The 26,181-nt window shown below is 35.8% G+C and overlaps 1 protein-coding gene across 12 annotated transcripts in view; it reads right to left on the bottom strand.

Annotated features, from left to right (window-relative positions):
- The window catches only part of LOC124186317 (zinc finger protein OZF-like), a 79,842-nt gene that overhangs the window by 10,907 nt on the left and 42,754 nt on the right, over positions 1-26,181 (bottom strand). For 11 of the 12 annotated variants that reach the window (XR_006871625.1, XM_046577909.1, XM_046577908.1 and 8 more), the window contains 4 exons: positions 22,391-23,012; positions 16,237-16,329; positions 8,012-8,098; positions 1,028-1,186 (listed from right to left, as the gene is read on the bottom strand). Coding sequence is in view for 11 of the 12 variants with exons in the window: in XM_046577909.1 (XP_046433865.1) it covers positions 1,028-1,186; positions 8,012-8,098; positions 16,237-16,329; positions 22,391-23,012 (961 nt within the window). In the remaining variant the exon portion in view is untranslated. The remainder of the gene's footprint in view (positions 1-1,027; positions 1,187-8,011; positions 8,099-16,236; positions 16,330-22,390; positions 23,013-26,181) is intronic. The other variant, XM_046577912.1, reaches the window with a different exon arrangement.

Raw genomic sequence — 26,181 nt, 5'->3', positions numbered from 1 at the left:
GGCAAACTCTGGAGCGCCACTTTATTGCTATTTTGATAAATTAAGTACAAAAATTAAAAATACCCTCTCCCGTACTGTAACAAATAGTAACAAACTGGTTCGAGTTGCCCCGGCCCTAAATTCATCACGTAATTTAATTACGAACTTAGAGCTACTACAATCAACAATTTTGACAAAACTTCATAGGATATGAGGACTGTTGAATTACTGTCGATATTTTAACATTTATCCATTGCTTACTTCATTCTCAACATGGGGCAGTTTTTTTCTGTATTGCTTTATGTTTCAACATGTACATACGCCAGTAATCTATTCAGAATATAAATTATTAATAATTGATATTAATTTTATTTCGAAGTAACTGAACAAGTAGTTAAACAAAATGGTTCAATCGTAATTAAACATGTACTGATTGATGTTCACCATCAGTATTTATTGTGGAAAGTAATAGTAGTCACGACTTATAGATAAGGATAAGAAAATGGGAACAGTAAGTGGTTAATTTATGAAAGATGTAAGTAAAATAATGAATAAACTGGCAGGGAATAGGCAACAAGCAACAATCTTGAGTGATTGCTCGCTACCGCACGAATTTTTCACACAGCTTTTATGAAATATATTATATGTGTCACTAAATTTTGATTTCCGACAAACATCAAATATCAAGGTGTATTTTGACATAACCTCTGTAACTCATACAGAAGAAATCTGTTGCTAACAATATATGATACATGCAATTTATAGGCAAATTACCTTTGACAATTCTTCACGAAATTGTTATAAGCATATTCGATATAATATTGATGAAATTTAATGAACATCCGATGCTGGGTTGCCATAGAAAAATTTCCCAAAACACTTAAAGTTACCACCTTCACAGAGGAAAATCAATAATTGGGATTCCAGACATAACTAATGAAAAATTTTTAGAGTAATTTTGATATTGAGCAAAGGAACAATTAAAGCACGTGTATCAGAAAAGTCTAATTTTTGGAAACAATATTGTATTTATTGCGAATTTCCTTACCTTTTGCAAATGCTAAACCACAGACTTCACATTTAAATGGTTTATCGCCAGAATGAAGTCGCTTATGGGACCACAGAGACGAATATCGGGAAAACGTTCCGTCGCAAACGTTACAATGGAAAGGTTTTTCAGGCTGGTTCTGACTGTTTTGCTTTCCACCTGAAATATAAAGGCAAGAATTGCATCAGCATTCCGCAAGGGCCAGTTCTACAAATGGTGCGCTTGAAGCTGACTTGTGACATGTCGAAAACGACATTTGTGATTTATCATGACGATAAAACTACTTCACCAAATGAATTCTTTTCTCAACCTACTTTGAAAACTTACAAGTCTCTTTTCTTTTTTTTTTTTTTCTTTTTTTTTTTAGAAACTTAGGAATCTATATATTTACTCCAAAATTTAAGAGGTTTCGTAATACGATGTTATGAAATAGAGTAAAAAAATTAATACATAAAAACAAAGCTGACACATCGTCCTGCTGTTAGTATATTCCGATGAGCAGTGAATTTAACCAGTCTGGTCGAGCGATCAACTAGTCGTTTATTCCAAATTGTTTGTTATATTTCCCTTCAATCAACTAAAATTTCAATGAGTTTGACGCTAATTTCTATTATGCGTGTTTTTCGATTTTCTTCTTGCTGCGCAATGTTTGGCACAGTCCACCAGAGAATATGCTAAGAAATGAGTATTCATAGAATATTCACGAGAACATCAATTGGAAACCTCTTAATGGTAAATTGTAATAAATATTGCATTAAAAGTATGAAAATCATCCGGAAGTTTACGAGAAACCATTGGTGAAATTTATATTTACTTTTGCTGATTGAATAACATTGAAAATGATCAGGCTGCACGCATCAAACAAGTTTATAAAACTGTCCCTTAGGGGAGATTTTGTTCTCTTTTAACATCCTTAATTTTAGATGCTGGCAGTTCTACTAATAAAAAGGAAATTAATAAAAAGAAAAAGTAAAAAAATATGAATGTGAGAGATAGCGACAATATTGACAACAATCTGAGTTGTTGACATACATTGAAAAGGGAAATATCAATTACTACTAACAGAGCATGCAAAATTTATAGGTTGAATACACTGCGGCAGGATACTATGATAATGAATCATAAAAAAACCATACATATATGGAATTTCAGTCCGATCCACAAATTCTTTGTCAAACTGAAGTAATACAAATGTCTGCTGTTGCATTTGCTGTTCTAATCACTAATGTAATCCCGACTCATTTGACAATAGAGGTTCAGTCAATCATTTACAAAGAGATTACATAAAAATAGAATATAGAATCTCCATTTCGAGGTACAGAAAGAAATTGTTATACGTTTGTTGCGCACTTCTCACCTGCGAGGCAAACGCCATCTCAGGCTCCGCGAAATTCGCTATAACTTGGATCAGAATTGTAATTGAAAATTATTCGCGTTTCCACTTGAAACTAATGTTTGGGATCTAAATTATTGTATTGTCAAAATATAATTATCGTAGATTTTGTGGTGATAATTAAAATTTTCAATTTATTTATATGAAATATTGTTCTCGACAATCCAAGTTCTGCCGAATTTCACCCAAAACATCAGAGCTACGCAACTAGTGTATTAGTCAGATTTTTATCAATGTCAAGGAGTAGTGCGTGTTATTCCAAGCAGAAAGTCAGTCAATCGTCACCAGATTGAAAAAAAAAATAATAATAATTGGAAAGGGGCACATTTACATAATTCAAAGCTACATTAGATTACATAACATCTAGACAAAGGTCAGCCACCATACAAAATTTAACATTCGTTCATTTAGTACATATTAATTTGTCAACCCGTTAATTTGATCGTTAACTGAATATATTTCAATATTTAAGAAATTCGGTATAGTCGGAATATTCAATCACACGAGATGGAAACTGAAGAAGGCAAATAGACTAACCAAACAAATTTTATTGAAGTGCATTAAAATTTTATTTTTGTCTTCTTTACGATAGTGTCAGTATTCGATAAGAAATCATATCAACAATAATCGTATAATTCTGTTTAGACGTAGCCCAGCAGACGACTGTTAAATTCAAGTTAGCGCTGTAATTTGTGAGAATCAAAGGGGGTTCTATTTTAACTTTGCCTTATTTAGAAAAATATATTTATTCTAACACAGTCTTTGGCTGATACTGCATTCACATTAGTAGCAGTATTCGCCTCTGTGGCTCACGTTGTAAACTTCAAACTCATCGAAATCACCTACTTTCCACACTACTAATACAGCATAAGGAAAAACTTCAGATAACTTGATACAGAGCTCAGAAAAAGACGTCAATATTGACCACTTAACAGCCAAGGCGTGATGAAGTAATTCAATGTTTTGGGTGTCTCAGATGAATATTTACTTTTGAAATGATGCGTTTTAAATATTTTTGAGGTCAAGAAATCCGATTATGCCCATAAAAAGTTATATTTTCCACGCATTCATACAGTTTTCAGTCTTCGAAGTTGACGAATATTTCATAATTTTTTCAAATGGCGTCATAGAAGAAACTGTCATCTTCTTTCGTCGGCAAAAATTTTTTTACTGAAAAACATTGAATAATAATATTTTTTAGCCCAAATACCTAATTTCACGAATTACCGAGTCATTTTTCTATATAGTATAAGCTATAGTTACATTGTATAATTAACCCATAGAGGGCAGCCTGGCTCTTTTAGGAGTGGGCAGATAACTCGGAAACTTCACCGGACGTGTTGACTATTCATATACATAAATAATACGTCTAAAAAATATCTAATTTCAAGGGAAAATGCCTGCCCTTTAAAGGTTACTCACGTTGACTTGGTAATTCTTGAAATTGCGTATTTGGACTCAAAACCAGCATTATTCAGTGTTTTTCGAAAGAAAAATACTAGATAAAAATAGTAGAAAATAGTAATAATAGAGTAGAAAATAGTAGTTTGTTCTATGCCGCAATTTGAGAAAGTGATAAAAAATTCGTCAACTTTGACGGCTCAAAACTGTATGAATGCGCGTAAAATATAACTTTTTACGAGCATAATCGGATTTCTTGACCTCAAGAATATTTAAAACACATGTTTTCAAAAGTAAATATTTATCTCAGACACCCAAAAACATTGAATTACTTTATAACGTCATTTCGTGATTTTTGGCAGTTACGCACGGGGCACGCTTGATACCGCTATGACGCCTTGACGGTCAGGTGGTTAAAATGATATTTCAACGAGTGTACCATCATTGATAGAAAATGTTTAATTTAGTCCATATTATATTCTTGAACTCTTAACTTGTTTTGGTTCATTTCATGACATAAGTGTTTAAAAAATTGTGCATAAAATTTACTTAGAATATTGTAAATGCACGTTTTTGCATGCTTTAATTTACATGTAGCTACAACTGAAAATTGATGGAATGCTTATAAAATACTGTAATAATAAGCATAGTAAGGATATAGGGGAAAAGCGGCAAATTGTTTTTAGGTGTGAAATTCGAATTATTCTTGTTTGCGCGGTTTATACAACATGGGCGATTTCACGAAAAATTTTTATACTAAATATTATCAAACTCGTATTGATCTAATCGGAGAAACTTATTTTTAGCCCATACTTGCGTTGAATTAATGTCAAGAAAATACGTCAATAACCTTTTATTGATCACACATTGAATGTTGCCCAATCAAAAGAATCTCTGACCGTTGTCTTTCAAAAAATACGGTAGACACTTTGTTAATTTTAATCCTTAAAATAAAGCTATTACATCGAAATACTTAAATAATGTGCGTATGATCAATGTGGTGTCCACCACCAAACCAATTACACTTGATAATTACTGCTCATAATCGTGTCTTTTTTTAAATGTGCAGTTAAAGAAGAGAACAATAATCATTGACTTTTTGGAAATATTACTAAAATTTTCAAATATCTCAACACGATAATATCAAATTAAAAAACTGTAAAATAAATCTGCTTTTCGAGGTGATCTTGCCAGTTTAAAACAGCTTCGATTAAGAGATCTTACCGATCTAGTAAAATGTTACTTACCTTAACTATCATTGCAGCCTACGTTTCACTGACGTAAAAAATACCGCATTCAGCGCAATTATATATGCAATTCTGAACTAAAATATCGAGAAACTTGTTTGCTTCATTCAAAAATAAAACCAGAAAATGTATTCCTGCAATAAGTGGTGATTCAAGTGGAGAAATGCATTTCTTGCCATTACGATTGCGTAGAAGAAAACTTTTTTCGATCATCTGTATTCGGCATTGCATTTAGAATTGCGCTGACTCCGGTTTTTTCACATCAGTAATGCGTAGGCTTGATTCAATAAAATTTACAGGAAGGAGCACGAGCCGGGTCAAGGTCACGGTGTAAAAATAAGAGGTGGTCCGACTTCCCTATAATCCCTGTGTTGAGCTCTGTGATCATTATGTCTTAGTACGACGGAAATCCGCTAGGGACCTCAAGCGTCGGTGAGGATGAGGTAAACAATAATGGCGGCGATCTAGCAGACAGTATTCACGAAAGTTTGACGTTTAGATGTGGAAAATCAAATCTACTGCTGAAGATTACATGGGTACATTGATATTTGACAAAAGAAAATAATTTTACGATGAATGTATGTGACTATAGCGATAATATATTAGTGAAAATGAAATCCACGACGAATCGAAAGACCAAAGATTAAATAAAATTCCATCGGTACGCTTTCTTGATAAAAAGTAAACGGTAATCACACTGAATCAATCATGCAGAGGATGCACAATAATAAATGTGTGGGGGTATTAATAAAGTAATTACCTATTATATATAATATTATTATTATTATATTAAAATATTTCAAAAATTTAACGTGACTTTTTTTTTACATAGAGTATAGTTTGGCTTGTTCTTTTTTTACCCTACTAGTCTTTACGATTTCCCGACTTTTTGTTTTAGTTGATTGACGCATTCTCATAACTGTATAGTAATGTAGACAGTATGCAATGACTTCTTCCTTATGTAAATCACATGGAAACGAGAACTTACAATTTAATATAACATCATCAACTGTCGCCTGATTTAAATTAGGTACACCATAGTTGAAGTGCTTTACGCAAATAAAATGATTGAGTTCAAGATCGACGCCAAATTGTTTCACAGCACTAGACCACTTTTGAAATATCGGAGACTGTTTCGTCAGCTCCTAGACATCCGCTTCGACAATCAGGCAAACAACAATTCACCATTTTCTTGCCTTTTGAGTAAACGACGAAACCCAAACGTCGATCCCGGATTGTCTGTCAACTTTCGTTATTATTTCCCCCACACATTTATTATTGTGCATCCGTTTTCTTTTTTATCAAGTAAGCGTACCGATGGAATTTTATTTAATCTTTGGTCTTTCGATTCATCATGCATTTCATTTTCACTAATATATTGTCGCTATAGTCACATTCATTCATCATACAATTATTTTCTTTTGTGAAATATTAATGTACCCATGTAATCTTCAGCAGCAGATTTGATTTTCCACATGCAAACGTCAAACTTTCTTGAATACTGTCTGCTAGATCGCCGCCATTATTGTTTGCCTCGTCCGCACCGATGCATGAGGCACCTGGCGGATTTCCGCTGTACTAAGACAAAATAATCACAGCGACCGAGGGCAAGTCGGAGCACCTCTTATTTTTACACCGTGGTGAAGGTGAAGCCGTTGCACGTCATACATTGTTGGAATATGGCGGTCATATGTCGGTATTTTACACATGCTAGAATCTACCTGCGCCTGATTCGTAGTTTCGGTTTTCTGAGTTTGTTTAAAAAAAGTTCACCTTTTCCAACATCAGATTACAGACAGTTAAGACAAAAAAAAATGCCTGAACGTCACCCCGATCAAGAATGAATTCCAATAATCGAACCCTGTCCGATGAAACAATCGGCGAACGAATAAAGGCCTGATAGGATTTCGAAATTCCAGAGCTCCACCACTTTTTTAATACTAGACAGGGGGGCTTTCGTGAAAGGACCCATTCCGAGCCACGCGGTTGCCGCCAGCGCTAACACATGCACTCGTTTTCGTTCGCAGCAGCATTTGTCCGCTACACTTGGCTCAGGTAAAAGTTGTGCATCTGCTGGCACTGTTACCGCGTGGTTCAAAACGGGCCCTTTCACGAGATCTTCTCTGAAAGTATGCTGTGTTGATACACGTCTTGACATAGTGAACTACCATCTCTGAACAATGTGTGACGTCTACATCTCCATTACTAAATTTGCGGCTTGGGATCCTTCTTATACTTGTTATTCACTCATAGGTTTTGATAGTCAAAGTAAGCAACAAATAATGCAATCGGTAGACTGACTATAGCATCCTGTTAAAATTCGTCAACTTCAATTTTACTCAAATCTAATAAAGATCTTATTATTTGAATTAAGCAGTGTTTCCAAATCCGATTATTCATCATGAATGAATTGTTATTCGATGGATTCATCTTTGAAGTGTAAAAAACTGTGCCTCCCAGGTTATTTACATATGATTCATGACTGCGCCACATAACCTGACATACTGCTTGTAATGTGGCGTGAATACACTTTATGAGAGTGTCATTAATTTCTGATAGTTTAGAATAAATTGCAATAAAACTTATAATTCTCAAGAGTAGGATCATCTATGATGTGGTTCTTCATTGAAAATTCCATCAATTTTGCATCTGCTATTCATCAATATCGCTTAGATGTGTCTCATTCACAGCTTCTCCCCTAAAATCTTTATTCAACAGTATTGAATGCTTCATTAGTAGCGTGACACTTTTTATACAGAAGAGAAATAAATGGAAGATAAAAGTAAAAAATAGCGAAAAATAATAGTGTCAGAGTGTTTGTACAATGTATTAATATAACACCATCAAAGTTTGATAAAACATTTAGAACTGTCACCACCTAAAAGTAACGAGATATACTTCAAAATGTGATTGAAATAAATTTCCCATTTCAATCGCACTTACTTCCAATGGTGACTCGACCTGTCGCCTTGCAGCCACCACACTTGGCGAGTGAACTGATCCCAGAATTTAGTTTATCCTCGTCTTTGCCTAACATACATCACCACAATGCGCAACCATGATGATAACAATAGTGACAACAGCAATAAGAATAACAATAACAATAATGATTATGAAAACGACGATAATGAAATACAAAAGAAAAGTCAACTTGCCGGCAATTCTCACAAAATGTTATCACCTATACATATATTTGGGGAAAATGACAAACTGTTAAAAAAGAAACTATTTTAATATATCAGGTTGAATACTACTATTATTTTGTTGGATTCTCATAGTTTCAACACATATTAAAAATCTTTTGCGAACGTAAGATCCCACACCAGTTTATTAAATTATTCGAAGCGATGCTATCAGCTTCGGTGTAACATTTACAGACATAGTAGCTAAGCATGTATTTCTCTAAACCTGCATTTCATAAGCGCCATATGCTGTTCTCATCACGTAGAACCTTGCGTTTCAATTTCTCTTACATTTACACAAGGCGTGCTGTGGATCTGTGTAATTGTTACACGAAGCACGATGCTGAAGTTAGCCACAGGTTTCAACCGCTGAGCAGTAGAGGCCAGGGGTGAATAGTGTTATGGGACCCCCTGTGTCATATTTTCATTCTCACTGTCTAAAGAGTATACCGGGATACTAATATTCAAACAGACACCGTACAATGCGGTTTTGTACCAAGCTTCACTACTATTTTCAAGAAAAAATCAGGTATCACATAGTTTCAGCACTTTTCCTTGAAATCAGATATCCATCTTCGATATTGAAGTTACAGGCATCATCAAATTTTTACACTACACTTTCTAGAAAGAGGAATACTGCTCACCCACTTTCTTCCAAGATCGGTGTGTATTTTCAAATGTTCAGCTTAAACACCAGAATAATGAAAGTTTAATTTACTCAGATTGCTCATTATATTATCACATTTAAGAGTTGACAATTTTTGTAAAATTTAACACTGTTGTTTAGAAGATGTTGAATAAAATTCTATGATATTTGTTGAAAATTCGTTAGACTTTCAAGCTGTTCAGCCGCAGCGCTAAGAAGGGAAAAGTATGCATTTTCTCGATGATCGGCGTCTGATTAAGCATTCGTGTCCTGGTATACTCGTCAGACAGCGGAGACGGAAATATGAAGCGGGGTGGCTGATGACCCTATTCGCACCTGGCCTGTCCTGTTGGTAGCTAAAGACTGCAGCCAAATTCAGCGCCGTACATGAGGCAAATATTTATTTTAGAATAACTGAAATTACCTTCGGTGTGGGCTTTCGAATCATTCGTTAATGAATCCCTCAAATCAATTATTTCACTTACGATGGGCAGGTTGAGAATATTTAACAGAATTACGGACCCTCAAGGTATTTAGTAAAGTCGAGAACGAAAATTACTGTGGTTAAAATACCTAAATAGCTTTGTGTGCAAATCTGAAAATTTGTACGGTGTAGTTGTAACATTTCCTTCACCAAAGTTCGTACAGGACAAACAAAAAAGAAAAAAAAAACAGACAGCCGAGTGTTCACTATTTTTAAAATCGACAGTGGACTTATAGTTATTAATTTTATTTTACATCTAACTAAGAATTTCGAAAAACTATAAATTGTCAATATTTGACCGGTAAAAGTAACGTTGATGATTCTGATTCATCTTGAGTCAAATGCTTCATAACAAAACAATAAATGCATAAACGAAAGACCTTTCAACACTCCTGTTTTAGATTTACTCAAAAATGACGAGTCTCAGTTAGCAACAATGCAGGTTTACTCTATGAGTATAGCATTGTCATTGTAGGATCCTCGGTATGAATGGTACACTGATTATTACTTTGTAGTTTTATAAGAGTAGTACTGGCCACATCATTTTTATGAAGTAAGAAAATGAGCTTTTCAATGTAAAAATCACCGAGTGTGTAACAAAAGTTATTGTGTATTTCTTTGTTATCAAGCGATATTTTTGCAACTTGGTTGTTCCTAGAGTTCAAACCAAGTTTAATTGATAAAATGGTGTAATCACAGGTATCTCGGATATAACAGTTACGTTGGCGGTTACAAATTTTAGTGATTTGCCGTTGTGGCTACAGCCTAGTTAGCTGTCATTAGGTTGCCAAATTTATTTTCACAATACACTAGGACCTTGATAATTGCAACCGCGTGGGACTGGAGACGCGTCACACTTGCAGAAATCGAAGGTGCGCAAGCCCCGCCCATGCTTTCAATGCGCACATAGTCGATAACAGTGCCGTACTAAGTTCGGGTGTCACGATTAGCGCCTTCTTGCATATATATATACGAATATATATATATATATATATATAAATCGGAAAATATTAGCGAAAATTGGTGCGATGAAATTGCACCTTTGCAAATTGCATCTTTGCCCCTCGAAAAAACCGAGAATAACAACGAGTTCTACATACATATAACCTCTGAGGAGCCCCGGAATGCGCCCTTATTTTAAAAATCGTGCTACGAGACTACTGGCTTGAGGCCGGCACTCTCCCACCACGCCGATCGATATGGGTTGTATAGTGGGGATTGTTGCAGTTATCGCAGTTGCAATTATCGAGGTCCTAGTGTAGCAGGTACGAGACAGACTCAGCAAAAGTTGTACCGAAAAGATCAAATGATAATTCGTACATCTTAAAAAAAAAATGTGTGAACATTAATGCAGTGTAAAACGTGGTGGCACTAAACAATTCGATCTGTTACGCCACATTTTAACCTGTGAACACCAATTTCATTTTAAAAATCTTGGTCTTACTGCTAGGTAACGTGAAATATACATAAGGCTAAAAAAAACAAGTCGGAAAGAATTTTTTTGCGATAGTTTTCATCACCATGAAAAGAAAACAGTCTGTCGACAACCCAACTGGAAAAACTGAAACTGATAGAATTGGCAGCCAAATAAAAAAGTTTTGAAAGAGGAATCAGAACAAAAGAAATTTCTGAAAAACTAAAAATTCATAATTTTTTTTTTTTAATAAATATGTAAACTGAAAAAAAATATAATTGTTTATTCAGAACAAGTAAGCATTGAGAATCGATTTATTTCCTGTAGAATCGAAAGTTCAAATTAAGCGGGACATAACAATTTTTCATGCCCATCATTTAATTGTAAAATCCTGTGGTTTTAAATTTTTTTATTGTGCCGTTTTCGAGATCATCGCGGGAGTTTGTCGGACAGATCGACATTTTTCTGAAAAACCTGTTTCTTGAATTCTAAGGATTCGAAAACGTAAAGATTCGTTGGAATTAGAAAAACTGATTTTCGACCAAAACCTATACTTTTCTCATATGACCAAAAGTGATTAGTGTGCAGTTTCACTTCTAAGAGAGGTGGATTGTTTAAAATCCGAAAATCGGAGTTATTACGTACTCCTGAGTATCAAGATCCAGCAGAACAGACCTCGGACAATAAATTGTAATTTCTGAATAGCATAAGATCACGGAATTGACATAAAATTAATAAATTTAAATACTATTCGTAGGAGGTAAATGTATAGCCAGGTGTACACATTTTAGTTGGATTTTTGTAATTTTGTTTTCACAATTTTTAGTAGTGTTTAAGTAAATTACAGGTTTGGTAATGGCTGCCGATGCTGAAGCCAAAAAGAAATACAAATAAAAATTTCAACAGTCAACATGACTGTTACACTCCACGATGATTCCGAAATGGTTGTGGAAAAAACTATTCTCAAACATGGCGTGGCTTTTCATTTCAGTTAAAAATGGGGTGTAGAGAAAATTGGTAAGCATTTTGTGTGTAAAAAATTTCTATGTAATAATTTGATCTAACAGTAAGTACTTTGATTACTGCAAGATAATTTATATTTCTCACAAATATCCCCTTATAACACACATTAAACAAGATATTACTCGATAAGAAAATAAAACAGAAACCACATGAACAGACTAACCATACGTGATGTAACACACACTCTTGACAAACGTTTCTCATTTTCCCCGCATAAGCATTACAAGTTACAAAAAGCAGTGGGTGATATTCGCTAGTAAGTTCGTACACCTGCAAAATGCTGGATTTTATCAAACTTCGTACTAGTTCATTTCATTTTATTGAACTTGTTCAAAATCTCAATTGTAAGTCCGATTGCATTATGTCAAATGGAGCATATGAGAGGGTAGCTAGAGAAAAAAAATAAACGAATTTGTCATGCGAGTCCATCGAATCTTGATCTAATCACTATCGCATTTTCCCTAACATACAGTTGTCCTTATGGGTTAAAAATAATGAAAATTGTACGCACCTAATGCAGTAAAAGGCAAACGCCACTATACACCTACCAAGGTTGATTCTAGAACGGAAGTGGTGCCTTGGGTATTGATTTAGGTTGGTATCACAGTAAAAACCAATAGCGTTTTTACCTGATGGCTGCTACTGGTTTGTATTGTAATTTCAACGTAAATCAGCACCATAGACACCATTTCCGTTTCAGAATCAACCTACACAGGTGTACGTATATATCATAGGCTGTATGTAAAATATGAGACGTTTGAAATTGCTAGATGCAAGTAGTTCATACCGCTTTATTTCACCAGTAGAAAATTAAACAAGAATTATTCACAGATTGGGACACAAAGCGCATGTGAACTTTGGACGTTTACAACATATTTGGCTATGCACATATGCTGCGCGAGACACATTTCTCGCTATAGTCGAAAATTACTATACAACTATGCTCTCGTCAATTTTTTTAAAGTAAATCTGACCAGGTAGTTTCAATTAGAGGAAAAGTTCACTTTATTATTTTTTTCTCATAACGCCACAGTGGTATTCACATATTATAATATCAATACACCATGTGTATGGAATATTCCATGCCAAATCAACCTGCCATGTCAATTTGACTTTGACCATTAGAAATTGTCCACATTTTACATAACGCAATATTATATAAATACAAATTGAGGAATCAATTCCCAAATTATTTCTTGTGTCTTGTAGTCAAAGCCTTTAAAAAATTCAAGCGCAATCAGAAGTCTGCATCTATAATATCTTCAAAAATATAAAGTATTTTGTATTGCACGACACTACCCGCTCCAGATCTGGCTTTGTCGTGAAATGAGTGCAACTAGAAGAGACAAAAAAAAAAAAAAAAACGCCAGATCTGTTTGAAGAAAGTTGGGACTATCACTACAAGACTAGTAACTTGTTGGAGATGTCAGGGTGGAGTATAAAGTACCAGTGAAGTATGGTATAATGTGAGACAGAAGTTTTTATTTTTCTTACTGTAAAAGTTCCGTAAAAATTTCAAACGTGTGTTTCTTGGAATGTCGTTTTAAAAGTTCGCAGGAGTCATAATTAAGGGGAATTAACTTCGATCAACTTGAAATTCACGAGAAAACTTTACAGTATATAAACCCTCACAAACCCCAAAATAGAACTCTAAACTCGCGATTCTCGAGAGAAAACATTTTTTAACCCGCTATATGTTAATATTCTTTAGCTCTTACGATTTCTCGACCATCATGAAAGGAAAAAACAAACCAAAATCGGACGATTTGACTTGAATTTATAATAAAACATAGGACCGCGTTCCACAGAGTCCCGGTGTGGCAAGTATATCCCGAAAAAATAGTTGTGCCAAGTGACGGTTAATAATTATAGTCAAGAGACATGTGGAGAGTCAAGTGAATAATAACGAGTGACCATATCCTACAAAATAGAGCGTAGCTGTATGATATTTCGTGTCAGATCGCGGGCGGAGTGTTCTGTCGGTATCGTTAGAAGTTGCAGCTCAAACAAATTTTCGTCCGTAACTCCAGGTTCTCTGTTGTTGTTGCTAGTGTTGTTGTTGTTATCGTTATTGTTATATTATTTTTTCAAAGCATAAGGTACAAGACTACTGAGTACTATTTCATTTGTGGTAGGATGGTAAACATGGGGCCGTGCACGGCGTCTGCGACAAGCCCGTCTGACTTAAATAAGATGGGAACTTACGTTACAAGGTTGTAGTAAGTGGTTTCGAGAATTTTTTTGACAGAGAAAATTGAATGGATATTTTTTTTCATTCTGAGAATCTTTTATTACGAGTTTGAACTACATTTGATAAGTTTTCTAAGTCATTCGAACCATAATTAATCAAGCCCCACAGCAGGTCTTTATTTGCGTTGACAATTTGCATACATTCGAGAGGTTGCGATTTTGACGTGAAACCAGCGATACTGAATTTTTTTAATTGATAGGTTATTTCTTAGAACATGTGTCTAAATATACCCATTAAAGTCGAATATTTAATGTTGTACACGTGTTTTAAAAAGAGGGTGTCATTTTTGACTACTTTTTCACAGTTTTTTGCAAGCAAAAATGATACTTCAGAATATTGCAATTATCTCAACGGTAGGTTCAGGTTCTTCGAATTAATGTAAATAATGAAACAGTTTCAGTTTCATTAGTTTCAGATCAAAATTGGGACCTCCAGAATGTACGCAAATTGCCAACGCGAATGAACAGCTGATGTGGAACGTGATTAATAACCCCATCAATTACGGTTCAAGTATCCTGAAAAAGTTACCAGATGTAGTTCAAACTAATAATAAAAGATCCCCAGAGGTTAAAAAATATCCATTCAATTCTGCGTTGTCGAAAAAATTCTCAAAAACCACGTACTTTTCCGCTGCCTAAGGTAGGTTCTGCGTTTAATTAAGCAGTTGTCGCAGCTGACACTGACTTTGCTAGCAGAGGTTACCTTGCGCTGTCAAAAATTGAGTTTCGTTAGGTGTGCTCTAAAATTGCACGATTTCAAAGATGACTTGAAAATTGTGATATCATTGTAGCACAAAATCTAATAAATTTGAACATGATTATTTTATGGTAAGTTTATTCGCACAAGTGGCTCCACTATAAAAAGTTAGTGGTGTTAAAGTAAACCAAAAGGAGCTGGTGAGGACTACTGTAGAACAATTTTTGTGATCAATGCAAAACTTGAACGTCAGATAATGGTAGATTGACGATAGGTAGTATTAGATTGACATAGAAGAGTGTAAGAGGGATACCAAAAAATATTCTGTAGAAGTCTGCACCGCGTTTTTTTACAGTGTTCTTTACAATGGTAAAGTAGTTAGAGAACTCGATTCTTTATGGATCCTGCATTATTTTTGCAGGCAAACAGCGTCACGACCTGAATTACGTCAAAAACTGTCACTAGAGACTAACCGCTCGATTTCGCAAGGTTATGGAGATGCCGCACTCGACCGCTGACCTACGTCGAAATGCATCTAGAATTGTTGGAATTGTTGAATGCTCTACTTTTACTCAAGTACTATATCGTGGCATTTCTCGAAATAGTCGGGTAGCTGTCCGAGAAGATGTTTCGGGAGCAGCCTTGGTACCACAGTGGTCAGTGCAGTCACCCGGGAAGCGAATGGTCTCGGGTTTGGATCCCAATCCAGTCCAAGCTGTGAAACATGTTTTCCGGACCCGGCGAAATGAATGTCACAGTACTTGTAAGTCGATCGCAAGTCTGACATATTAAATGTGGGTTAATGGCACGTATTAATTTTATTTTAATCAAGTCGATTGTGATCACAACTACCCAAACTCAATTTTTGACAGCGGTAGTTACCTTTTGATAGCGAAATCCGTGTCAGCTACAACAACTGCGTTATTAAGTCAGACTGGCTTGTGACAGATACCGTGCACAGACCCATGTTTACCATCGTCACAAAAATGAGATCTAACTTCGGTTACCTATCTGCCGGTGCGTCGTCGTTCGCATCGTTTCCCTTCTTAGAATCCTTTCGGTATGCAAAAACTAGTAGTCACTTTTTTTCCAAAACAAATACTCTTCTGTTCGCTAGTGATGAAAAATAAAAACATTGCCGAGTATTTCGGTTTCCTGGAATAGTTGTTGTCGTTGTTTTTCGTTAATTTTTTTATTTATGTATGTGCAAGTGCCTGTAAAAATCGTAATGTTATTGTAGTCTTACAGGTCAAAGGCCGATTTGACACAGAATATCCCATGCAGCATTTTTATCTATACACTAAATGGATTGTGATGTGACAATAACTGCCCTAGGTCTTTACAAGAAAAAAAAACAGAAGTAAATCGATTACAAAAATTAAAACGTTTTGTTTCGATGACCATATCATAGCATATATAGTAATAATGTGTTTCAATTTACTCCAGCACATAGAAAGAACTTTTCAACTTACCGATGAATATGATCCCAGTTCCATTGCACTTGTGGCATTTTGTTACACTGGTAACCCCGCGCCGTTTCACAGGATGATGGCCTGGTTTAATTGCTATAAACAGCAAAACAAATTTCATTATCACCTAGTAATTAACTGACATTGACCAAATTTCAAATATCTTTGTTCAACCCTAGAACGATACATTGTTTGTCTCACACCTGAACCTTTCGATCACTTACTTAAAATAACCTGACTCAATTTATTTTACATCAAACATATATACGGAGCTTTCCCCGCCAACTTTGTGAAGGGTTGATGGTGACAATTTTTAATTTCATCAAGGATTTTTATCATGTTAGTGCGACCCTTGAAAACTAGTAGAAAAGAACGTCCTGTCATTCCGAATCTCACGCAAAAATCGTACATTTAGAAAACAGGATGTTTTTCTCTTGTTTGATAAACTTAGATTTGGGTGTTTTTGAAATGGGTTCACAATTTCGTAGGGTGACTAGTGATTGGAAAAAATTGAAACTTTTTAGGAAGGTTTTCAGGGGTCATACTACCATAAGAAAAACCCTTTATGAAATTAAAAAATGTCATAGTAGACAGTTTACTAAGTTGGTGTGGAAAGTGTCATATATTACATGGAATATAAGTATATATTGAGGACTTACTTTCGACGAAAATTACTTCAATATATATATTTTGGATAGGCAAGTAGAGAATTTTTGTTGTAACGTAAACCTAACACATGCCATGTTAAGAGTTTATACACTACAGGAAAATGGAGGGTTTTGTTTGATATTTTCTTTTTACAACACTAATTTCAATTTTACTATTGGTTCTAATACTTTGTGCAATAACAATAGGTTTTGCCACAAAATTACGTTTTTTCAGTAAATCTCCACCTAACTAGGTGCAGTAGATAAGGCGCTAACCATGAAGAGAACGACTGTGATCAAGAACTCATATGCGTAAACTGTACCAACACTCATAGAGCTTCGTATATAAATTATATAATTTATCGATTTAATCCGGAGGTTGTAAAACTAAAGGACATGCTAGGGACCAATTATAAAGATGCAGAGGCTTGGGCAAAAGAGACCTTTACAGATATGCATGAAATAATTACAGGAACAAGAACAGCAATAATCACCAGCAATGGTTGGAAGGATACCTAACCATCAACTGGAGCAGACATCGAGGCTGACAATAAGCTCGGCAAAGGAAGAAACGATCCTTCTCTCCCAAAGGGTGGGAACAACCAACCAGAAAGAAACACAACTTATGTCTATTTGTAACTCACATAACTAGCCGGAAGAGGCGGGGAGGGGATAATCAATGAACAAAATTTCCTGGGAGAGTATGACAAACTGAAAGAGACTATGAGAGATTGGCTGGAAAGAGCAGCAACGCTCATGCTAAACAATGAAAGCACCAGGTCCAGCCTTGGGATCCCAGCGGCAGTTAGGTGGTCGGACGGGGACTGTAAATCATCAGTAGAAGCTAGGAGGAGAATACTAAAAAACTATCTGAACACCACTCAGACGAGAACTGGAACGAATACCAGGAAGCCACGAAAAAGATGGAAAACTTTCTAAAGAAATGAAAACTACCAGCTTTCAAAACATTTGCACAACTCTAAACCCCACAAAGGACACTGGAGAGATCTGGAGAAACATAAAAGGTTTTAGAAATAAATGAACCCAACCCGCTCCGGGGTCAAGGGATAGCAACAGAATAGATGACTACTCCAAATTAAAGAAGGCCTGCAGGAAATTAGCGCATAATCAGATTAGAAACAACCAACTAGATATGTTAATAGTACTTGCTGACAATTAGACAAAAATGTGACATAGCAGGAGATAGAACTGGGCATTAAGAATGCAAAAGCAAAAACATCTCCGAGGTTGGAACATATCAGCTATGCGATTCTGAAGCAACTCCCCAAAGAAGCAACTAAGAGACTAAACAAAATATACAACCACATTCTTAAAACTGGCGTGATCCACAAGGATTGAGGGAACTATAAAACTATCTTCACCCAAAACAGGGGATACAGGATTTCGGCCAATATCGATGTCCTGCCTAGTCAAAATATCTATAAGAATAATTAACGAAAGACTTAGATGGTGGATGGAAACAAAGAAGAACAGGAAGAAGCTGATACCCCGTAATTTTGATGGTTTCAGGAGAGGAAAGTCGTGCTACAATGAACTAGCGGATCTAAGACTGGTGTAGTGTATATCGGTATAACAGAAGTATGATATTGTCAACTTAGACCAACCTACAGAGAAACTTATCCCCCCCCCCATCAATCAGCTACACATTGCGCATTTGTCCTCTAATTTCACGTCACTTCTTACCACATATACTGTCAAAGTCCATATGCTTTTGGGAATCTGAAATTCCCTCACTTGCTCAGGTATTCGAGCCTGAAAATAGATCAGACTGAAGTGTGTAACGTTAATTGAATGATATATCTTTGGAAAATATCATTATCTTGTAACTTTAAAATTGCTTGAATTTTAGTAATTTGTTAATATGGCATCAACAAACTCAAATTTTATGAATTCAACTTTTTCAGGTGTTCTAAGGGTGCAATAGTAATTTTTGTTTCAATGTTTATATACATTAACGTTACTAACTTCAGCCTTCTGAAAGTAGGATATTTCCTGTAACCTTTTAAGAAATAGAAGGCTGAAAAATCATGGTATCACGAATTTTTTTGTCAGTGACTGAATTATTGTTAGTGTTTCTGGAGTACTTTGGGAAAAAAAGAACTCGGTTAGTGAAATCGGATCTAACTTGATTTCTTGACTCAGTAGTTTTTCCCAAACTACTCCAGAAACAATAACAATAATTCAGTCACTGACAAAAAAATTCGTGATACCATGATTTTTAAAAAAAACAACCCTAATATTATGTTTTTAAAAGCGGATAAAGGCAATACGTCTGTAGCTATGCATAGAGATACTTACAATAACAAAATGAGGCAACAGCTTTCGGACACTAACACCTACAGAATTGCTAAATACGACCTGTGCAACTCCCTACAAACTAGGGTGAACAAACTCACGTTCAATTGGTTTAACTCAAAATTAATAAACAAAAACTTACACAGAAGCATTTCTACCTACAATAGTGTCCCCCCACGTGCATATGGGCTACCTAAAATTCACAAAGATGAAGTCCCATTAAGAATTATTGTCTCATTTGTCAATAGCCCGACTTATGCCTTATCCAAGATAATTAATTCATGGCTCACCACTAATATCACACCTCCCACCTCTAGAGTTAAAGATAGCTTTTTCTTAGTTGACACAATAAAAACATTGATTATTCCAGACAACTATACTTTAATATCGCTAGATGTAATATCTCTTTTTACCAACGTTCCGACAGATCTTGCATTGCGCGCAGTAAACAACCGTTGGGCTTCTCTTGAAAATAAGATCCCAATTCCTCTTACTGAACTTGATAAAGCTTTAAAAATATGTTTTGATTCTGCAATATTCAAATTTAACAATGAAACGTATGCACAACAATTCGGGTTGCCCATGGGATCTCCTCTCTCTCCAATCTTGTCAGACCTTGTCATGGAAGACTTGGAAAGGTCTTGCATTACCAATCTTGATTTTGATTTACCGTTCTACTTTCGATATGTTGATGATATTCTTACTGCTGTTCCTAAAGAAAAAATAGATTATGCTCTTAATATTTTTAACCGATATCATCCACGATTACAATTTACTATTGGAATAGAAGAAAATAACGCCATCAATTTCTTAGATGTATCGTTGATACACAACAACAATAATATCAAAACAGATTGGTTCCACAAAAAAACCTGGTCTCAAAGATATTTGAATTTCAATTCTCACCACCCAATGTCCTACAAAATAGGCACCATCATTAACCTAGTTGACCGAGCCATCAAACTTTCAAGTACAGAATTCCACGTAAAAAATCTGTCACTCATATACAATATACTAAGATGGAATGATTATCCTCATTGCCTATTGCACAAACATATAAATAAGAGACGCTCCTACATCAACAACTTACCTGACGATAATATTGACTCTGCTCCCGCAGACGATAACAATAGACCTGCTACTACATATATTCCCATATGTATCTGGTCTCTTTGAGTCATTGAACCGTCTATTTACCAAACATAATGTCAAGTTTGTTGGAAAAAATTCAAAAGATTTATAATTAGTCTTTGACACGGGAAAAGATAGGATCCCCACAGGCAAACGATCCAATGTTGTGTATAAAATACCTTGCAATGATTGCAACCAAGTTTATATCGGACAAACTGGCCGCCACCTTAACACCAGAATCAAAGAACATCAACGCAATGTACATGAGATTGAAGAACGTCACACCGCTCTAACAAAACATATGATCAATAAAGAACATACTTTTAACTACGACAATACAAACATCCTTTGTGAAGAACCCAATTATTATAAAAGACTATTACTAGTAATGTGCAACATTGTAGGACACACCAATTCGGTTAATCTTAGACAAGATGTTGAACATTTAAGTAATATTTACAAACCTCTAATCTCTGCCCACACAACAAATATTGTTTAACCTTAACTAGATACATAAATTTTTGTCCCCATAGCATAGTTTTTCTACATAATTTTTTTCACAAAACATTTTTCTGTTTTTCTATATAATTGTTTATATTAAGTTCACCTTCACTAAGGATCATATTTGTTTCTCCCATCAGTCGCTAGTCACCTGTTGACCCAATCGGTTCAACCAATAATAATTTTTGCTAGACATGGGGAACATAGTCATAAAGAGCCTAGCTCCACTTCTTGGACACTTTGCAAACTAATTTTACTAAAAAGACGTTCTTCAAAACTTTTTAATACAATGACATATAGACTGTGAAGAAACATAGTTCTTTAATCTTTTTAATTAATGACTTCCAACCCTTAACTCCTACGTGTAAAATAACTAGAAGAGTGACAATGACTACCGTCACTCAAAGAACATTGTCTCCACAAATTGTAAATTGTGAATTCGACTGCATCTTAGTCCGCTTACTTTTAAAAAAAGGTAAATACCACTCTAAGCCTTTCTTTTTTCAATTAATCAAATTGTTCTCACTAACCAATAATATATAATAGCCCTAACAGTATTACTTCTACAATATTTAATGTCTGATTGTATTTCTAGTATTATTAAAAAAGATTTTTTTGTTGTTCTTGACAGTTAAATAAATAAATCGTTCTGAGGAGGGCCCATATCCGGGTCGAAACGTTAATTAAAAATACGTTTACTTAATTGACCGATCACCAAGATTCTATAATAGGATATACATAGAATGTATGAAGTGATGTGACGAAACAAAATTTTAAGTGCAATTTTTTTTTTCTAAGATCGATAGTAGTTTGTATGAGCGAGTCTACTTCTTCGACAGACTCAAAACTGCAGTCTTATTTTCAAAATACTCTGAGTTTTACCTGACTTTTCCTCGCTGTAAAAAATCCCCTGAGTTTTGCCAGTTTTCTAGGTTTTTCCTGTTCGTAGGAACCCTGAGTATTTACCGTAAAAGTGCATAGCCTATCATTAACCCGAATTATCAAGCTGTCTACAGAAAAATACTTCATTTGTATTATTTCAGTAGATCTCGAGTGATTACCGAACATACAGACAGATAACAGCTGTTAGAATTTATGTAATAGTATGAGTTACAATATTAGTAAATTTTTCTATCAGCAAATATTTTTCTACAGTTATATTGTTTTTTTGTTTATACTCTTCAATTTATTAAAACTATAGTGTTTAAGAAAAGTTCCATTGAATTAATAATTATTAAAATGGAAGAATTCTTTCAAAAACCGTTCTTTCATTTTGAAAAATATTTTCAAAGCCACTTTAATTTAGGTCTCAAACCTCTGTATCTGGATATAGTACACTTGGAATGTCAAATTTTGATCACTTCTGAGGTCCAGAAATGCTCAGTCGGGACATTCTAAGCTCAATAGACTAAGTATCATAAATGGCTTGTGCGAAATTATAAGCCAAAAGATATCAGTTTCGCACATTTTTCAGTACATTTGAATTTGATAAATTGATTGATGTCATGTAAATAAACAGTTTAAAATCCAATTGCTACGATTAATTGTGAAAAAAAACTTACTTTTCTTTACTTTTGTAGGATGGTGTTCACAAGGCTCATCACTACCGCAATCTTCACAAATTTGCACCTTAGGTTTTTGATGCATATTTGTTTTGTGGCTCTTTAATTCTCCAGGAAGGGCAAAACAGGCTCCACATACGTCACACGTGTAAGGCCGATCCTGTGTACTAGCCACAGTAACTGTTGTTGGTGTCTGAACAACTTGCTGTGGTTGTTGTTGGAGGTTGCTCGGAGTTGTGTTGTGGATTCTTTTGTGATGATTCAGTAAACTCATATGTCCAAAAACTAGACCACAAATGTCACATTTGAACGTAGCGTTCGTTGCTGCCGCTATACTCATTTGATTCAATAATGTATTATAACCAACAGGCTGAACGTCAAACCGATAACACCCTTTGTCATCAGTTGTGATCGCACCGATAGTGCTAACTGCATTTGTTTGAACTTTCTGCAGCATATTCACGTTATAGTAAAATGGGAACTCTGATGTAGCTGATGGCTTATCTTCTTTTTTCTCTGCCCCTGTCACGTACATTTGCTGTGATTGTTGCTGCTGCTGAGACTGCTGACCTTGTGGAGCTTGCTGTTGTTGAATTTGTTGAGGGTCAAACATCGTGGCTTGCTGCACAAAAAAATTCTCATTTTGTTTTACTTAAATATTTTTACATTTTTGGATTTTGTTTATGCAAACCTAGTTATACGTATAGAGGAATATTTTCAGGATGCATGGGCAAAGCTGCATCGACATATTGAATTCGAATGTAGTCTTTGACGCAAAGATTCTCTTACTGTTTCACATTGTTTTTGATCAAATATTTTTTTATGCAACGTAAGGAAAAATGAAACATGGAACTAAATCGGAAAAGAAGTTCGGAAGTGAGCCATCTGCCGACCTGACGTGGCATGTGTTTGCATCCTTATTTTTCCAGAAGCATTATTATAAGATTTGATCACTTGTTTCCTAGCGAGATAGTTCAATGTTTTAGGTTATGTACTATCTTCGTGCATGCTACACCTTTTCATCCAAGTCCAGGCATAGTTTTATAGATAGATTGCACGCTCTTACATGGCTCCTGAAGCTGAGACCGAAGGACTGAACTAGTACTGCAGTGGTCCTCTCTCTGTCGCTAGATCGAGAGAGTAGGGAGCAGCTGCTGGACGGGTATACTTTTATATAGCGAGGCAACTACTTTTCTATTTGAGAACTTATGACACTCTATACCACAGCAACAAAAATAAATGTTGCAAAAGTAATTGACTAGTAAGCGCAGTAACACTGATTATAATAATAACAAACAATGGCAATTTGTTTATTTTTCCATCTCGAGAATGCGCTGTGAATAATTTGCGCGACCAAGAAATGTGGGGGAAACTCAAAAGTTCCACTAATCTTTGGTTACTTTATCACACTGCTCTATTCAGGTGGTAATGTTTTGCAATCGGTTGTCGAATAAGGGGCCGGATTCTGAACATCAAGTGAGTTCGCGTTCGTCTTTGTGGAAACGGAAATTTGGAGTGTGATGTCAATCTTTTCTTTCCTGAATAGTGTATGGCTCATTTCAGAAACTTGCGGTCTGTGCCATCTAGCGGCTAATAAATCGTTCTATATCTGCTCGTGGTAATTGCCCACCCACTAGCATCCCGTGTTTTTTCTATTATTTTTTTTTGCCTATGGTGCCGGTTTCTAACGTAACCTCGCGTTGAGCACGCAATATATAATAGACTAATTATCCGAAAAATAACTCTCAAAAAAGAAGTATACAGTATACTCAACACCCAACCTTTTGAGAAGGAATAAGAGGTTATGTATGGTTAATACAAACAAACGTCAGAACTAACACCTATTTTTCTCTCCTTTCTTAGCTATCGCCCTCTATCAACAGCATGTGCCGCTTCGTAATAATATTTGACATCGATAGGCTGTGTACCAGCCCCCTGACACACGCTGCTAAAAGTAGTTCGCAAACTGTCCGTCGATTCTGCCGCCAATTTCCACCACGAGTGGCATTAGTAGTTGTCTGACAAGCTTGCGCGCGGTCAGCGAGCGTGTCAGAAGTCTACTAGCGCCACGTAGAGAAACTAAAAAACGGGGACAAAACGCGTACAATTTTTTAAATGCGAGCAGTGGCGAGTGTCAGGCGGCTGCTCTGTACCGACCAGCCCCCTGACACACGCTGCTAAAAGTGGTTCGCAAAATGTCCCTCAATTCTGCCGCCAATCTTCACCACTAGTGGCGCTAGTAGTTGTCTGAAAAGCTTGCGCGCATTCAGCGAGCGTGTCAAAAGTTTACTAGCGCCACGTAGAGGAACTAAAAACGGGGACAATACGCGTACAATTTTTTAGTATACGAGCAGTGGTGAGTGTCAGGGGGCTGGTACCGACCGTGATGTTCATTAACCATCGACTATAATAATAGTATGGAGAGCGGAAAACCGTAGAACTCACTAACACGATCTCACGTGATGTTCAGAATCCGGCCCAAGGATCCTATTACGGTCTTTCATACAGGTCTTGCAACTCTGGTGGTGGGGGTGACTCACTTTTTGAGTCCGCTTTCAATAATTCTTAGATTGGCCGCAAGAGTCGCTGTAATCTAGTAGGGTCACCCGTGTCACCTGTGAACGACAGAGATAGATAAAATTTCTCTCTGTTGGCGCAAGCGCGCTACAGCCTAACCCGTAAAAATAACGAAATTTGAGGTTCTGTAACTCAGCCCTACTAGATAGTAGCGACGCAGTGCCGAAACCGCAAACTACAAATTGATTCAATATCTGAGTCACTTCTAGCCTACCCCCACCACCAGAGTTGCGAGACCTATATGTAAGACCGTGGATCCTATTCTGAAGCATTGCGTGTTACTCTGCTGTTTGTATAAAGGCCGTGCGGGAAACTAACGACAGCGCCGAATCGGCCGAAATTGTCCGAATCGACGGGTATTTTCCCCTGTCTACGCCAATGACTCAGCCAATCATAAGCTTCCGTGGCTACGTCATAGCACAAATAGGCTATTGATTATGTCTTAAAAAACAGGGCAATAAGGAACTAAGACGTTCACGCGTTTTTATTGCGGGAATCGTTTAATGGGTTATAAAAGAAGAAAAAACCGCGGGGTGCTATTAAATTAGAGGGTGGAAATTGAAGATAGGGGTGAAAAGGCACTCCTTTTGGTTTTTGCAATATATCTCGTAAACAAAAAAAAATTTCCATGTCAAAACAGTCGAAACAAACTTGAAAAAAAAGTCGAAATTTCGATTTTTTGAGTTTTTTTGCTTTTCCGCCTGTATCTTTGTTTTGGGCTGAGATAGGTATAGTCATTGCTGAAGATAAAAAAAAGTAGATTAAATTTCCTTTAAAATGCTCGGTTGAAATATTTTTTTGGATAAAAATTGACCGAGATGTGGCCATTTGAACCTGGCTTTTTTTCGCATTTCATCCCTCTTGTACGAATATTGTTTTCGTTCGCGTTTTATTGAAAAAATTATTGTTTTACTCAACTAATAAGGGTTTTTTATGTTTATTATGTAGGAATACATGACAATTACAACAAATGTTTAGAACAATGATCAATATTCAAACAATACTTTAAACAATTTGTAATACATCTACACAAACTCTTATTTGAAATGAATTTCGTTTCCGTTAGAGATCAGTAAAGGCCATGATTTCAGTACACAACCGTTACTTTCCTACACACTTATATTGTATACCCGTATACCCGTTTTGTGATCCTTTCAAAACATCTGCTCCAAAATAAGAGGGGAAGAGTATACATACAGGAGCGACAAAGATAC

Source organism: Neodiprion fabricii, chromosome 7 (genome assembly GCF_021155785.1).
Source record: "Neodiprion fabricii isolate iyNeoFabr1 chromosome 7, iyNeoFabr1.1, whole genome shotgun sequence".
NCBI lineage: Eukaryota > Metazoa > Arthropoda > Insecta > Hymenoptera > Diprionidae > Neodiprion > Neodiprion fabricii.
Note: the sequence above shows the minus strand (reverse complement) of the source record. Positions and strands in the feature narration are given on the sequence as shown.